General features: G+C 49.5%; 1 protein-coding gene across 2 annotated transcripts in view; it reads left to right on the forward strand.

The window, feature by feature from the left end:
* Positions 1–15,648, forward strand: part of LOC124045447 (ubiquitin-like modifier-activating enzyme 1) — a 63,544-nt gene that overhangs the window by 34,418 nt on the left and 13,478 nt on the right. For both annotated transcript variants that reach the window (XM_046364738.1, XM_046364739.1), the window contains exons 13-18: positions 282–463; positions 7,047–7,243; positions 8,117–8,181; positions 10,834–11,029; positions 12,454–12,528; positions 14,844–15,033. In XM_046364738.1, coding sequence (XP_046220694.1) covers positions 282–463; positions 7,047–7,243; positions 8,117–8,181; positions 10,834–11,029; positions 12,454–12,528; positions 14,844–15,033 — 905 coding nt within the window. The remainder of the gene's footprint in view (positions 1–281; positions 464–7,046; positions 7,244–8,116; positions 8,182–10,833; positions 11,030–12,453; positions 12,529–14,843; positions 15,034–15,648) is intronic.

The raw sequence follows: 15,648 nt of genomic DNA on the forward strand, positions 1-15,648 counted from the left end.
ATCTCTTCAGCCTTGACCCTGTGATTACACTGCTTTAGACATCGGGTGTCTGAAATGGCACCCACTTTCCAACACACTGCATTACTGTAGATCAGTGCACAGTCTGTTCAGATGCTCTACATGGAATAGAGAACCACTTGGGGCGGAGACCTTGGGGCGGAGACCTTTGTTTTAATTGAGCTGTTATTGCTTCTCTTTTGCTTGTATTTCATTGTTCTTCTGTAAAGGGTTACGGGTTTCAAAGGATCTTTTATGAAATAGTTGTTTTGGTTTGTATTCAGGCCGTGGGACGTGACGAAGATGAAGAGCGAGACGGCGGCGGCGGCGGTGAAGCAGATGAACCCGTCCATCCGGATCACGGGACACCAGAACCGCGTCGGGCCCGAGACGGAGCGCGTCTACGATGACGACTTCTTCGAGAGCCTCCACGGAGTCGCCAACGCTCTGGACAACGTCGACGCGCGTAAGACTCACTTTTAACATTACTGCACCGTGTGTGCTGTCGTTATCGACCGTTATCTATCGGTTTCAACGGCTACAGGCGGTATAGTCTCCACAGTTATCAACAGGCGGTATAGTCTCCACAGTTATCAACGGCTACAGGCGGTATAGTCTCCACAGTTATCAACAGGCGGTATAGTCTCCACAGTTATCAACAGGCGGTATAGTCTCCACAGTTATCAACAGGCGGTATAGTCTCCACAGTTATCAACAGGCGGTATAGTCTCCACAGTTATCAACAGGCGGTATAGTCTCCACAGTTATCAACAGGCGGTATAGTCTCCACAGTTATCAACAGGCGGTATAGTCTCCACAGTTATCAACAGGCGGTATAGTCTCCACAGTTATCAACAGGCGGTATAGTCTCCACAGTTATCAACAGGCGGTATAGTCTCCACAGTTATCAACAGGCGGTATAGTCTCCACAGTTATCAACAGGCGGTATAGTCTCCACAGTTATCAACAGGCGGTATAGTCTCCACAGTTATCAACAGGCGGTATAGTCTCCACAGTTATCAACAGGCGGTATAGTCTCCACAGTTATCAACGGGCGGTATAGTCTCCACAGTTATCAACGGGCGGTATAGTCTCCACAGTTATCAACGGGCTACAGGCGGTATAGTCTCCACAGTTATCAACGGCAACAGGCGGTATAGTCTCCACAGTTATCAACGGCAACAGGCGGTATAGTCTCCACAGTTATCAACGGCAACAGGCGGTATAGTCTCCACAGTTATCAACGGCAACAGGCGGTATAGTCTCCACAGTTATCAACGGCAACAGGCGGTATAGTCTCCACAGTTATCAACGGCAACAGGCGGTATAGTCTCCACAGTTATCAACGGCAACAGGCGGTATAGTCTCCACAGTTATCAACGGCAACAGGCGGTATAGTCTCCACAGTTATCAACGGCAACAGGCGGTATAGTCTCCACAGTTATCAACGGCAACAGGCGGTATAGTCTCCACAGTTATCAACGGCAACAGGCGGTATAGTCTCCACAGTTATCAACGGCAACAGGCGGTATAGTCTCCACAGTTATCAACGGCAACAGGCGGTATAGTCTCCACAGTTATCAACGGCAACAGGCGGTATAGTCTCCACAGTTATCAACGGCAACAGGCGGTATAGTCTCCACAGTTATCTACAGGCGGTATAGTCTCCACAGTTATCAACAGGCGGTATAGTCTCCACAGTTATCAACGGGCGGTATGGTCTCCACAGTTATCAACGGGCAGTATGGTCTCCACAGTTATCAACAGGCGGTATGGTCTCCACAGTTATCAACAGGCGGTATGGTCTCCACAGTTATCAACAGGCGGTATAGTCTCCACAGTTATCAACAGGCGGTATAGTCTCCACAGTTATCAACGGCAACAGGCGGTATAGTCTCCACAGTTATCAACGGGCGGTATGGTCTCCACAGTTATCAACGGGCGGTATGGTCTCCACAGTTATCAACGGGCGGTATGGTCTCCACAGTTATCAACGGGCGGTATGGTCTCCACAGTTATCAACAGGCGGTATAGTCTCCACAGTTATCAACAGGCGGTATAGTCTCCACAGTTATCAACAGTATAGTCTCCACAGTTATCAACAGGCGGTATAGTCTCCACAGTTATCAACAGGCGGTATAGTCTCCACAGTTATCAACAGGCGGTATAGTCTCCACAGTTATCAACAGGCGGTATAGTCTCCACAGTTATCAACAGGCGGTATAGTCTCCACAGTTATCAACAGGCGGTATAGTCTCCACAGTTATCAACAGGCGGTATAGTCTCCACAGTTATCAACAGGCGGTATAGTCTCCACAGTTATCAACAGGCGGTATAGTCTCCACAGTTATCAACAGGCGGTATAGTCTCCACAGTTATCAACAGGCGGTATAGTCTCCACAGTTATCAACAGGCGGTATAGTCTCCACAGTTATCAACAGGCGGTATAGTCTCCACAGTTATCAACAGGCGGTATAGTCTCCACAGTTATCAACAGGCGGTATAGTCTCCACAGTTATCAACAGGCGGTATAGTCTCCACAGTTATCAACAGGCGGTATAGTCTCCACAGTTATCAACAGGCGGTATAGTCTCCACAGTTATCAACAGGCGGTATAGTCTCCACAGTTATCAACAGGCGGTATAGTCTCCACAGTTATCAACAGGCGGTATAGTCTCCACAGTTATCAACAGGCGGTATAGTCTCCACAGTTATCAACAGGCGGTATAGTCTCCACAGTTATCAACAGGCGGTATCTCCAAGTTATCAACAGGCGGTATAGTCTCCACAGTTATCAACAGGCGGTATAGTCTCCACAGTTATCAACAGGCGGTATAGTCTCCACAGTTATCAACAGGCGGTATAGTCTCCACAGTTATCAACAGGCGGTATAGTCTCCACAGTTATCAACAGGCGGTATAGTCTCCACAGTTATCAACGGGCGGTATAGTCTCCACAGTTATCAACGGGCGGTATAGTCTCCACAGTTATCAACGGGCGGTATAGTCTCCACAGTTATCAACGGGCGGTATAGTCTCCACAGTTATCAACGGGCGGTATAGTCTCCACAGTTATCAACGGGCGGTATAGTCTCCACAGTTATCAACGGGCGGTATAGTCTCCACAGTTATCAACGGGCGGTATAGTCTCCACAGTTATCAACGGCAACAGGCGGTATAGTCTCCACAGTTATCAACGGCAACAGGCGGTATAGTCTCCACAGTTATCAACAGGCTACAGGCGGTATAGTCTCCACAGTTATCAACGGCAACAGGCGGTATAGTCTCCACAGTTATCTACAGGCGGTATAGTCTCCACAGTTATCAACGGCAACAGGCGGTATAGTCTCCACAGTTATCAACGGCTACAGGCGGTATAGTCTCCACAGTTATCAACGGCTACAGGCGGTATAGTCTCCACAGTTATCAACAGGCTACAGGCGGTATAGTCTCCACAGTTATCAACAGGCGGTATAGTCTCCACAGTTATCAACAGGCGGTATAGTCTCCACAGTTATCAACAGGCGGTATAGTCTCCACAGTTATCAACAGGCGGTATAGTCTCCACAGTTATCAACAGGCGGTATAGTCTCACAGTTATCAACAGGCGGTATAGTCTCCACAGTTATCAACAGGCGGTATAGTCTCCACAGTTATCAACAGGCGGTATAGTCTCCACAGTTATCAACAGGCGGTATAGTCTCCACAGTTATCAACAGGCGGTATAGTCTCCACAGTTATCAACAGGCGGTATAGTCTCCACAGTTATCAACAGGCGGTATAGTCTCCACAGTTATCAACAGGCGGTATAGTCTCCACAGTTATCAACAGGCGGTATAGTCTCCACAGTTATCAACAGGCGGTATAGTCTCCACAGTTATCAACAGGCGGTATAGTCTCCACAGTTATCAACAGGCGGTATAGTCTCCACAGTTATCAACAGGCGGTATAGTCTCCACAGTTATCAACAGGCGGTATAGTCTCCACAGTTATCAACAGGCGGTATAGTCTCCACAGTTATCAACAGGCGGTATAGTCTCCACAGTTATCAACAGGCGGTATAGTCTCCACAGTTATCAACAGGCGGTATAGTCTCCACAGTTATCAACAGGCGGTATAGTCTCCACAGTTATCAACAGGCGGTATAGTCTCCACAGTTATCAACAGGCGGTATAGTCTCCACAGTTATCAACAGGCGGTATAGTCTCCACAGTTATCAACAGGCGGTATAGTCTCCACAGGCGGTATAGTCTCCACAGTTATCAACAGGCGGTATAGTCTCCACAGTTATCAACGGGCGGTATAGTCTCCACAGTTATCAACGGGCGGTATAGTCTCCACAGTTATCAACGGGCGGTATAGTCTCCACAGTTATCAACGGGCGGTATAGTCTCCACAGTTATCAACGGGCGGTATAGTCTCCACAGTTATCAACGGGCGGTATAGTCTCCACAGTTATCAACGGGCGGTATAGTCTCCACAGTTATCAACGGCAACAGGCGGTATAGTCTCCACAGTTATCAACGGCAACAGGCGGTATAGTCTCCACAGTTATCAACAGGCTACAGGCGGTATAGTCTCCACAGTTATCAACGGCAACAGGCGGTATAGTCTCCACAGTTATCTACAGGCGGTATAGTCTCCACAGTTATCAACGGCAACAGGCGGTATAGTCTCCACAGTTATCAACGGCTACAGGCGGTATAGTCTCCACAGTTATCAACGGCTACAGGCGGTATAGTCTCCACAGTTATCAACAGGCTACAGGCGGTATAGTCTCCACAGTTATCAACAGGCGGTATAGTCTCCACAGTTATCAACAGGCGGTATAGTCTCCACAGTTATCAACAGGCGGTATAGTCTCCACAGTTATCAACAGGCTACAGGCGGTATAGTCTCCACAGTTATCAACGGGCGGTATAGTCTCCACAGTTATCAACAGGCGGTATAGTCTCCACAGTTATCAACAGGCTACAGGCGGTATAGTCTCCACAGTTATCAACGGCAACAGGCGGTATAGTCTCCACAGTTATCAACGGCAACAGGCGGTATAGTCTCCACAGTTATCAACAGGCTACAGGTGGTATAGTCTCCACAGTTATCAACGGCAACAGGCGGTATAGTCTCCACAGTTATCTACAGGCGGTATAGTCTCCACAGTTATCAACGGCAACAGGCGGTATAGTCTCCACAGTTATCAACGGGCGGTATAGTCTCCACAGTTATCAACGGCTACAGGCGGTATAGTCTCCACAGTTATCAACGGCTACAGGCGGTATAGTCTCCACAGTTATCAACAGGCTACAGGCGGTATAGTCTCCACAGTTATCAACAGGCGGTATAGTCTCCACAGTTATCAACAGGCTACAGGCGGTATAGTCTCCACAGTTATCAACAGGCTACAGGCGGTATAGTCTCCACAGTTATCAACGGCAACAGGCGGTATAGTCTCCCCAGTTATCAATAGGTGTCCAGGTTCAATTAGATTGTTTAGGGCTGAGGAAGAGGAGTCCAGGGGGCTGGGCCGGTTCAATTAGATTGTTTAGGGCTGAGGAAGAGGAGTCCAGGGAGCTGAGGAAGAGGATTCCAGGGGGCTGGGCCGGTTCAATTCGATTGTTTAGGTCTGAGGAAGAGGAGTCCAGGGGGCTGAGGAAGAGGAGTCCAGGGGGCTGGGCCGGTTCAATTAGATTGTTTAGGTCTGAGGAAGAGGAGTCCAGGGAGCTGGGCCGGTTCAATTAGATTGTTTAGGTCTGAGGAAGAGGAGTCCAGGGGGCTGAGGAAGAGGAGTCCAGGGAGCTGGGCCGGTTCAATTAGATTGTTTAGGGCTGAGGAAGAGGAGTCCATTAGATTGTTTAGGGCTGAGGAAAAGGAGTCCAGGGAGCTGGGCCGGTTCAATTAGATTGTTTAGGGCTGAGGAAGAGGAGTCCAGGGGGCTGAGGAAGAGGAGTCCAGGGAGCTGGGCCGGTTCAATTAGATTGTTTAGGGCTGAGGAAGAGGAGTCCAGGGGGTTGAGGAAGAGGAGTCCAGGGGGCTGGGCCGGTTCAATTAGATTGTTTAGGGCTGAGGAAGAGAAGTCCAGGGAGCTGGGCTGGTTCAATTAGATTGTTTAGGGCTGAGGAAGAGGAGTCCAGGGGGCTGAGGAAGAGGAGTCCAGGGAGCTGGGCCGGTTCAATTAGATTGTTTAGGTCTGAGGAAGAGGAGTCCAGGGAGCTGAGCCGGTTCAATTAGATTGTTTAGGTCTGGGGAAGAGGAGTCCAGGGAGCTGAGCCGGTTCAATTAGATTGTTTAGGTCTGAGGAAGAGGAGTCCAGGGAGCTGAGCCGGTTCAATATGATTGTTTAGGGCTGAGGAAGAGGAGTCCAGGGGGCTGAGGAAGAGGAGTCCAGGGGGCTGGGCCGGTTCAATTAGATTGTTTAGGGCTGAGGAAGAGGAGTCCAGGGAGCTGGGCCGGTTCAATTAGATTGTTTAGGGCTGAGGAAGAGGAGTCCAGGGGGCTGAGGAAGAGGATTCCAGGGAGCTGGGCCGGTTCAATTAGATTGTTTAGGGCTGAGGAAGAGGAGTCCAGGGGGCTGAGGAAGAGGAGTCCAGGGAGCTGGGCCGGTTCAATTAGATTGTTTAGTGCTGAGGAAGTGGAGTCCAGGGAGCTGGGCCGGTTCAATTAGATTGTTTAGTGCTGAGGAAGTGGAGTCCAGGGAGCTGGGCCGGTTCAATTAGATTGTTTAGTGCTGAGGAAGTGGAGTCCAGGGAGCTGAGCCGGTTCAATTAGATTGTTTAGGGCTGAGGAAGAGGAGTCCAGGGAGCTGAGCCGGTTCAATTAGATTGTTTAGGGCTGAGGAAGAGGTGCCCGGGGGTGGGGGTCGGTTGTTTAGGGCTGAGGAAGAGGTGCCCGGGTGGGGAGGGGTCGATTGTTTAGGGCTGAGGAAGAGGTGCCCGGGGGTGGGGGTCGATTGTTTAGGGCTGAGGAAGAGGTGCCCGGGTGGGGAGGGGTCGATTGTTTAGGGCTGAGGAATATTGGGAACAATTATGCTATGTGATTGTCCCTCTCCTGTAGGTATGTATATGGACCGGCGGTGTGTCTACTACAGGAAGCCCCTGTTAGAGTCCGGGACTCTGGGCACCAAGGGAAACGTGCAGGTGGTCATCCCCTTCCTGACCGAGTCATACAGCTCCTCCCAGGACCCCCCGGAGAAGTCCATCCCCATCTGCACACTGAAGAACTTCCCCAATGCCATCGAACACACCCTGCAGGTAACACACACACCCTGCAGGTAACACACACACCCTGCAGGTAACACACACACCCTGCAGGTAACACACACACCCTGCAGGTAACACACACACCCTGCAGGTAACACACACACCCTGCAGGTAACACACACACCCTGCAGGTAACACACACACCCTGCAGGTAACACACACACCCTGCAGGTAACACACACACCCTGCAGGTAACACACACACACCCTGCAGGTAACACACACACACCCTGCAGGTAACACACACACACCCTGCAGGTAACACACACACACCCTGCAGGTAACACACACACACCCTGCAGGTAACACACACACACCCTGCAGGTAACACACACACACCCTGCAGGTAACACACACACACCCTGCAGGTAACACACACACACCCTGCAGGTAACACACACACACCCTGCAGGTAACACACACACACCCTGCAGGTAACACACACACACCCTGCAGGTAACACACACACACACACCCTGCAGGTAACACACACACACACACCCTGCAGGTAACACACACACACACACCCTGCAGGTAACACACACACACACACCCTGCAGGTAACACACACACACACACACACCCTGCAGGTAACACACACACACACACACACCCTGCAGGTAACACACACACACACACACACACCCTGCAGGTAACACACACACACACACACACACCCTGCAGGTAACACACACACACACACACACACACACCCTGCAGGTAACACACACACACACACACACACACACACCTGCAGGTAACACACACACACACACACACACACCCTGCAGGTAACACACACCTGTCGACTGATGTCCTCTATATGCATTGTGTGGTAACTCTCGTGTCTCCTTCTCCTCCCCAGTGGGCCCGTGATGAGTTTGAGGGTCTGTTTAAACAGCCGTCAGAGAATGCTATGCAGTACCTCACGTAAGTCTACAGCTCAGGCTTTTGAAAGGCCTTTTCTGTCTGAAGGCTTATACAGGGCCTTACAACAGTATTTCATCCCCCTTGGCGTTTCTCCTATTTTGTTGCTTTACAACCTGTAATTTAAAGTTGATTTTTATTGGGATTTCATCTCATTGACATAAACAAAAATAGTCCAAATTGGTGAAGTGAAATGAAAAAAATTGTTTTAAAGAAAATATATCTTTAAATAGAAAAGTGTTGTGTATTCACCCCCTTTACTATGAATAAGATCTGGTGCAACCAATTACCTTCAGAAGTCACACAATTAGTTACTTTGCACACAGGTGAACTTTAAGTGTCACATGATCTGTCATGTGATCTCAGTATATATACACCTGTTCTGAAAGGCCCCAGAGTCTGCAACACCACCGAGAGCAAGGGGCACCACCGAGAGCAAGGGGCACCACCGAGAGCAAGGGGCACCACCGAGAGCAAGGGGCACCACCGAGAGCAAGGGGCACCACCGAGAGCAAGGGGCACCACCGAGAGCAACGGGCACCACCGAGAGCAAGGAGCTCTCCATACAGATCAGGGTTGGGTTATAAAAAAAATATCAGAAACTTTGATCATCCCACGGAGCACCATTAAATCCATTATTAAAAAATGGAAAGAATATGGCACCACAACAAACCTGCTAAGAGAGGGCTGCCCAACCAAACTCACAGACCAGGCAAGGAGGGTATTAATCAGAGAGGCAACAAAGAGACCAAAGATAACCCTGAAGGAGCTGCAAAGCTCCACAGCGGAGATTGGAGTATCTGTCCATAGGACCACTTTAAGCCGTACACTCCACAGAGCTGGGCTTTACGGAAGAGTGGCCAGAAAAAAGCCATTGCTTAAAGAGGGGCGGCAGGGTTAGAGCGTTGGACTAGTAACCGGAAGGTTGCGAGTTCAAACCCCCGAGCTGTCGTTCTGCCCCTGAACAGGCAGTTAACCCACTGTTCCCAGGCCGTCATTGAAAATAAGAATGTGTTCTTAACTGACTTGCCTGGTTAAATAAAGGTACAAAATTTAAAAAAGAAAGAAATAAGCAACCACATTTGGTGTTTGAGATACGGTGGAAAATGACTGTTTTATGAAACAGAATAAGGGGTTGTTAGGACGCTCATCTGGGCCTCTGGGAGAGAACGCTGACTGGAGATTTATGATGTCTTTTGGGTGATGAAACTGGAGCATGAGTTAATGCTTCTGTTCTATATGGGTACCAGGGAAGAGAGGGCCAGACCCTGGTCTGAACAATGAAACATAACTGTTGACACAGCAGACAGTATCTTTCATACACATCTTAACTCTGTGTCACATTCTATACATCTGTTCGTCATGTAGGTTGAAAGGGGTGTAATCTTGGCTATAAAATACGTTTGTAATTTTGTCTCGGGGCTCTCAACAAATCATCTGATCGTAATTCGCCGACCAGCCATCATTATCGTAGACAACTCAAATCGATTCACTTTATGTTTGTGTTGTATTGACTTGCTCCCTTATTAATAAGTGATAAAAGATTTAGTGTAAGTATAACTCTGACTTGTGTGATACGTTTATCTCATTTGATAGTAAAGAAATGAACCACCACCGAGACTCCCCAAACATATGAAAGCAGGTACTCTGGTCAGATGAGACAAAAATGTCGCTTTTTGGCCATCAAGGAAAACACTGTCTGGCACAAACCCAACATCTCTCATCACCCCGAGAACACCATCCCCACAGTGAAGCATGGTGGTGGTAGCATGTTTGTCATCTGCAGGGACTGGGAAACTGGTCAGAATTGAAGGATTGATGGATGGCGCTAAATACAGGGAAATTCTTGAGACTGGGATGGAGGTTATTATTATTATTATTATTAGGTTCACCTTCCAGCAGGACAATGGTCCTAAGCATACTGCTAAAGCAACACTCGAGTGGTTTAAGGGGAAACATTTAAATGTCTTGGAATGGCCTAGTCAAAGCCCAGACCTCAATCCAATTGAGAATCTGTGGTATGACTTAAAGATTGCTGTTCACCAGCGGAACCCATCCAACTTGAAGGAGCAGTTTTGCCTTGAAGAATGGGCAAACATCCCAGTGGCTAGATGTACCAAGCTTGTAGAGACATGCCCCAAGAGGCTTGCAGCTGTAATTGCTGTAAAAGGTTGCTCTACAAAGTATTGACTTTGGGGGGGTGAATAGTTTTACATGCTAAAGTTTTCTATATTTGTGTCTTATTAGTTTGTTTCACAATACAAAAATATTTGGCATCTTCAAAGTGGTAGGAATGTTGTGTAAATCAAATGATACAAACCCCCCAAAAATCTATTTTAATTCCAGGTTGTAAGGCAACAAAATAGATCAAAATTACAAGGGGGGTGAATACTTTCGCAAGCCACTGTTGCTGGTGCTCTTCTAAGTTGAAGGCTCCTAGCTGGTGCTCTTCTAAGTTGAAGGCTCCTAGCTGGTGCTCTTCTAAGTTGAAGGCTCCTAGCTGGTGCTCTTCTAAGTTGAAGGCTCCTAGCTGGTGCTCTTCTAAGTTGAAGGCTCCTAGCTGGTGCTCTTCTAAGTTGAAGGCTCCTAGCTGGTGCTCTTCTAAGTTGAAGGCTCCTAGCTGGTGCTCTTCTAAATTGATGTTTTATGATCCAGAGATGCTAAGTTCCTGGAGAGGACCCTGAAGCTGCCTGGAGCCCAACCTCTAGAAGTGTTGGAGGCCGTCTATAAGAGTTTGGTGATCGACTGCCCTCGCAGCTGGGCCGACTGTGTCACCTGGGCTCGCCACCACTGGCAGTGCCAGTACAGCAACAACATCCATCAGCTACTGCACAACTTCCCCCCAGAACAGGTGTATAGAACACACACACACCGAGAATACAGAACATTAGGAACACCTCCTCATTCCATGACATAGACTGACCAGGTGAAAGCTATGATGCCTTATTGATGTTAAACTTGTTAAAACCCATTTTAAATCAGTGTAGATGAAGGAGACAGGTTAAAGAAGGATTTTTAAGCCTTGAGACAATTGAGACAGAAGATGAATGGGCAAGACAAGACTAATGTGCCTTTTGAACAGGGTATGGTAGTAGGTGCCAGGCACACTGGTTTGTTAACTTCTTCACTAGCGTCCCACCTTGCCAACAGCCAGTAAAATTGCAGTGGCCAAATTCAAAACATTTTTTTTTTACTCAAATGTACAAGGATTATACACCATTTTAAAGATAAACTTCTCGTTAATCCAGCCACAGTGTCTGATTTCAAAAAGGCTTTACGGCGAAAGCACACCGTGCAATTATGTTAGGTCAGCGCCTAGCCACAGAAAAACATAGCCATTTTCCAAAGGAGAGGTGTCACAAAACTCAGAAATAGCGTTATAAATATTCCCTTACCTTTGATGATCTTCATCGGAATGCACTCCCAGGAATCCCAGTTCCACAATAAATGTTTGTTTTGTTCGATAAAGTCCATTATTTATGTTCAAATACCTCCTTTTTGTTCGAGTTTAGCCCAGTAAGCCAAATGCACAATGCGCAAGCAAATAGTTCAGACGAAAGTCATATTGCAATTCGTAGAGACATGTCAAACAATGTATAGAATCAATCTTTAGGATGTTTTTATCATCCATCTTCAATAATGTTTCAACCGGACAATTCCTTTGACTTTAGAAATGAAAAGGAACGCAGCTACCTCTCACGGCCGGGCGCCTGGCTGAGCTCATGGCATTCTGCCAGACTGTTGACATCTAGTGGAAGCCTTAGGAAGTGCAATATGACCCCATAGACACTGTGTATTGGATAGGCAAAGACTTGAAAAACTACAAACCTCAGATTTCCCACTTCCTGGTTGGACTTCTTCTCAGGTTTTTGCCTGCCATATGAGTTCTGTTATACTCACAGACATCATTCAAACAGTTTCAGAAACTTCAGAGTTTTCTATCCAAATCTACTATATGCGTATTCTAGCTTTTGGGCCTGAGTAGCAGGAAGTTTACTCTGGGCACCTTATTCATCCAAGCTACTCAATACTGCCCCCCAGTTCCAAAGAAGTTAAGAACTGCAACGCTGCTGGCTTTTTCACGCTCAACAGCACAGTGATGAATTTACGCTGTTCTGAGAGCAAAAACTCAGTGTTAGGAAGGTGTTCTTAATGTTTTGTGCTCTGATTGTTGATACACAAACTGGTGGTACAGTCATACACTTAACATGTTTGACTATCTCTAACCCTACTTTCTCTTTCTCTCTCCACCACTTTCTCTCTCTCCTTTCTCAGCTGACCAGCTCTGGCGCCCCCTTCTGGTCCGGTCCAAAGAGATGTCCTCACCCTCTGGAGTTCAGCACCAGCAATGTGAGTCCTTTCTTCTCCCCCCCTGTCCTCCCTATCTCTTACCTTACCCCTCTACCCTAGCCCCCCCCCCCTCCTGTCCTCCCTATCTATTACCTTACCCCTCTACCCTAGCCCCTTCTCCCCCTTCTGTCCTCCCTATCTATTACCTTACCCCTCTACCCTAGCCCCTTCTCCCCCTTCTGTCCTCCCTATCTATTACCTTACCCCCTACCCTAGCCCCCCTGTCCTCCCTATCTATTACCTTACCCCTCTACCCTAGCCCCTTCTCCCCCCTCCTAACCTCCCTATCAATTACCATACCCCTCTACCCTAGCCCCTTCTCCCCCTTCTGTCCTCCCTATCTATTACCTTACCCCCTACCCTAGCCCCCCCTGTCCTCCCTATCTATTACCATACCCCTCCTAACCTCCCCTCCTGTCCTCCCTATCTATTACCTTACCCCCTACCCTAGCCCCTTACCCCCCTGTCCTCCCTATCTATTACCTTACGCCCCTACCCTAGCCCCTCCTAACCTCCCTATCTAATACCTTACCCCCTACCCTAGCCCCTTCTCCCCCTTCTGTCCTCCCTATCTATTACCTTACCCCTCTACACTAGCCCCTTCTCCCCCCCTCCTGTCCTCGCTATCTATTACCTTACCCCTCTACCCTAGCCCCTTCTCCCCCTCCTGTCCTCCCTATCTATTACCTTACCCCTCTACCCTAGCCCCACCTGTCCTCCCTATCTATTACCTTACCCCTCTACCCTAGCCCCTTCTCCCCCTCCTGTCCTCCCTATCTATTACCATACCCCTCTACCCTAGCCCCTTCTCCCCCTCCTGTCCTCCCTATCTATTACCTTACCCCTCTACCCTAGCCCCTTCTCCCCCCCTCCTGTCCTCCCTATCTATTACCATACCCCTCTACCCTAGCCCCTTCTCCCCCTCCTGTCCTCCCTATCTATTACTTTACCCCCTATCCTAGCCCCTTCTCCCCCTCCTGTCCTCCCTATCTATTTACCTTACCCCCTACCCTAGCCCCCCTGTCCTCCCTATCTATTACCTTACCCCCTACCCTAGCCCCTCCTAACCTCCCTATCTATTACCATACCCCTCTACCCTAGCCCCTTCTCCCCCTCCTGTCCTCCCTATCTATTACCATACCCCTCTACCCTAGCCCCTTCTCCCCCTCCTGTCCTCCCTATCTATTACCATGCCCCTCCTAACCTCCCCCCTGTCCTCCCTATCTATTACCTTACCCCTCTACCCTAGCCCCACCTGTCCTCCCTATCTATTACCATACCCCTCTACCCTAGCCCCTTCTCCCCTCCTGTCCTCCCTATCTATTACCTTAACCCTCTACCCTAGCCCCTTCTCCCCCTCCTGTCCTCCCTATCTATTACCATACCCCTCTACCCTAGCCCCTTCTCCCCCTCCTGTCCTCCCTATCTATTACCATACCCCTCTACCCTAGCCCCTCCTAACCTCCCCCTGTCCTCCCTATCTATTACCATACCCCTCTACCCTAGCCCCACCTGTCCTCCCTATCTATTACCTTACCCCCTACCCTAGCCCCACCTGTCCTCCCTATCTATTACCTTACCCCCTACCCTAGCCCCACCTGTCCTCCCTATCTATTACCATACCCCTCTACCCTAGCCCCTTCTCCCCCTCCTGTCCTCCCTATCTATTACTTTACCCCCTATCCTAGCCCCTTCTCCCCCTCCTGTCCTCCCTATCTATTACCATACCCCTCTACCCTAGCCCCTTCTCCCCCTCCTGTCCTCCCTATCTATTACCATACCCCTCTACCCTAGCCCCTTCTCCCCTCCTGTCCTCCCTATCTATTACCATGCCCCTCCTAACCTCCCCCTGTCCTCCCTATCTATTACCTTACCCCTCTACCCTAGCCCCACCTGTCCTCCCTATCTATTACCATACCCCTCTACCCTAGCCCCTTCTCCCCCTCCTGTCCTCCCTATCTATTACCTTAACCCTCTACCCTAGCCCCTTCTCCCCTCCTGTCCTCCCTATCTATTACCATACCCCTCTACCCTAGCCCCTTCTCCCCCTCCTGTCCTCCCTATCTATTACCATACCCCTCCTAACCTCCCCCTGTCCTCCCTATCTATTACCATACCCCTCTACCCTAGCCCCACCTGTCCTCCCTATCTATTACCTTACCCCCTACCCTAGCCCCACCTGTCCTCCCTATCTATTACCTTACCCCCTACCCTAGCCCCACCTGTCCTCCCTATCTATTACCATACCCCTCTACCCTAGCCCCTTCCCCCCCCTCCTGTCCTCTCCCTCATACATCCTCTCTCTCTCTCTCTAGCAACTCCATATGGACTATGTGATGTCAGGAGCCAACTTATTTGCCCAGTCGTACGGCATGCAGGGCTCTACCGACCGTGTCGCAGTGGCTAAGATCCTGGACAGCCTATCGGTGCCCACCTTCGTCCCCAGGTCAGGGGTCAAGATCCACGTCTCCGACCAGGAGCTGCAGAGCGCCAACGTCAACGTCGGTGAGGGAGAGGGCTTTTACATTTATATAGGTCATTTATTTATACATATATTGGGTGTAGAACTAAGAAAGCCATCGCAGCAGAGTGCAGGAGCGTGTAGAACTAACCCAGCCATCGCAGAGTGCAGGAGCGTGTAGAACTAAGAAAGCCATCGCAGCAGTTTGCAGGAGCGTGTAGAACTAACCCAGCCATCGCAGCAGAGTGCAGGAGCGTGTAGAACTAACCCAGCCATCGCAGCAGAGTGCAGGAGCGTGTAGAACTAACCCAGCCATCGCAGCAGAGTGCAGGAGGGTGTAGAACTAACCCAGCCATCGCAGCAGAGTGCAGGAGCGTGTAGAACTAAGAAAGCCATCGCAGCAGAGTGCAGGAGCATGTAGAACTAACCCAGCCATCGCAGCAGAGTGCAGGAGCGTGTAGAACTAACCCAGCCATCGCAGCAGAGTGCAGGAGCGTGTAGAACTAACCCAGCCATCGCAGCAGAGTGCGGGAGCGTGTAGAACTTACCCAGCCATCGCAGCAGAGTGCAGGAGTGTGTAGAACTAACCCAGCCATCGCAGCAGAGTCTGCAGGAGCGTGTAGAACTAACCCAGCCATCGCAGCAGAGTCTGCAGGAGC

This window comes from Oncorhynchus gorbuscha, linkage group LG10, assembly GCF_021184085.1.
Source record: "Oncorhynchus gorbuscha isolate QuinsamMale2020 ecotype Even-year linkage group LG10, OgorEven_v1.0, whole genome shotgun sequence".
Lineage (NCBI taxonomy): Eukaryota > Metazoa > Chordata > Actinopteri > Salmoniformes > Salmonidae > Oncorhynchus > Oncorhynchus gorbuscha.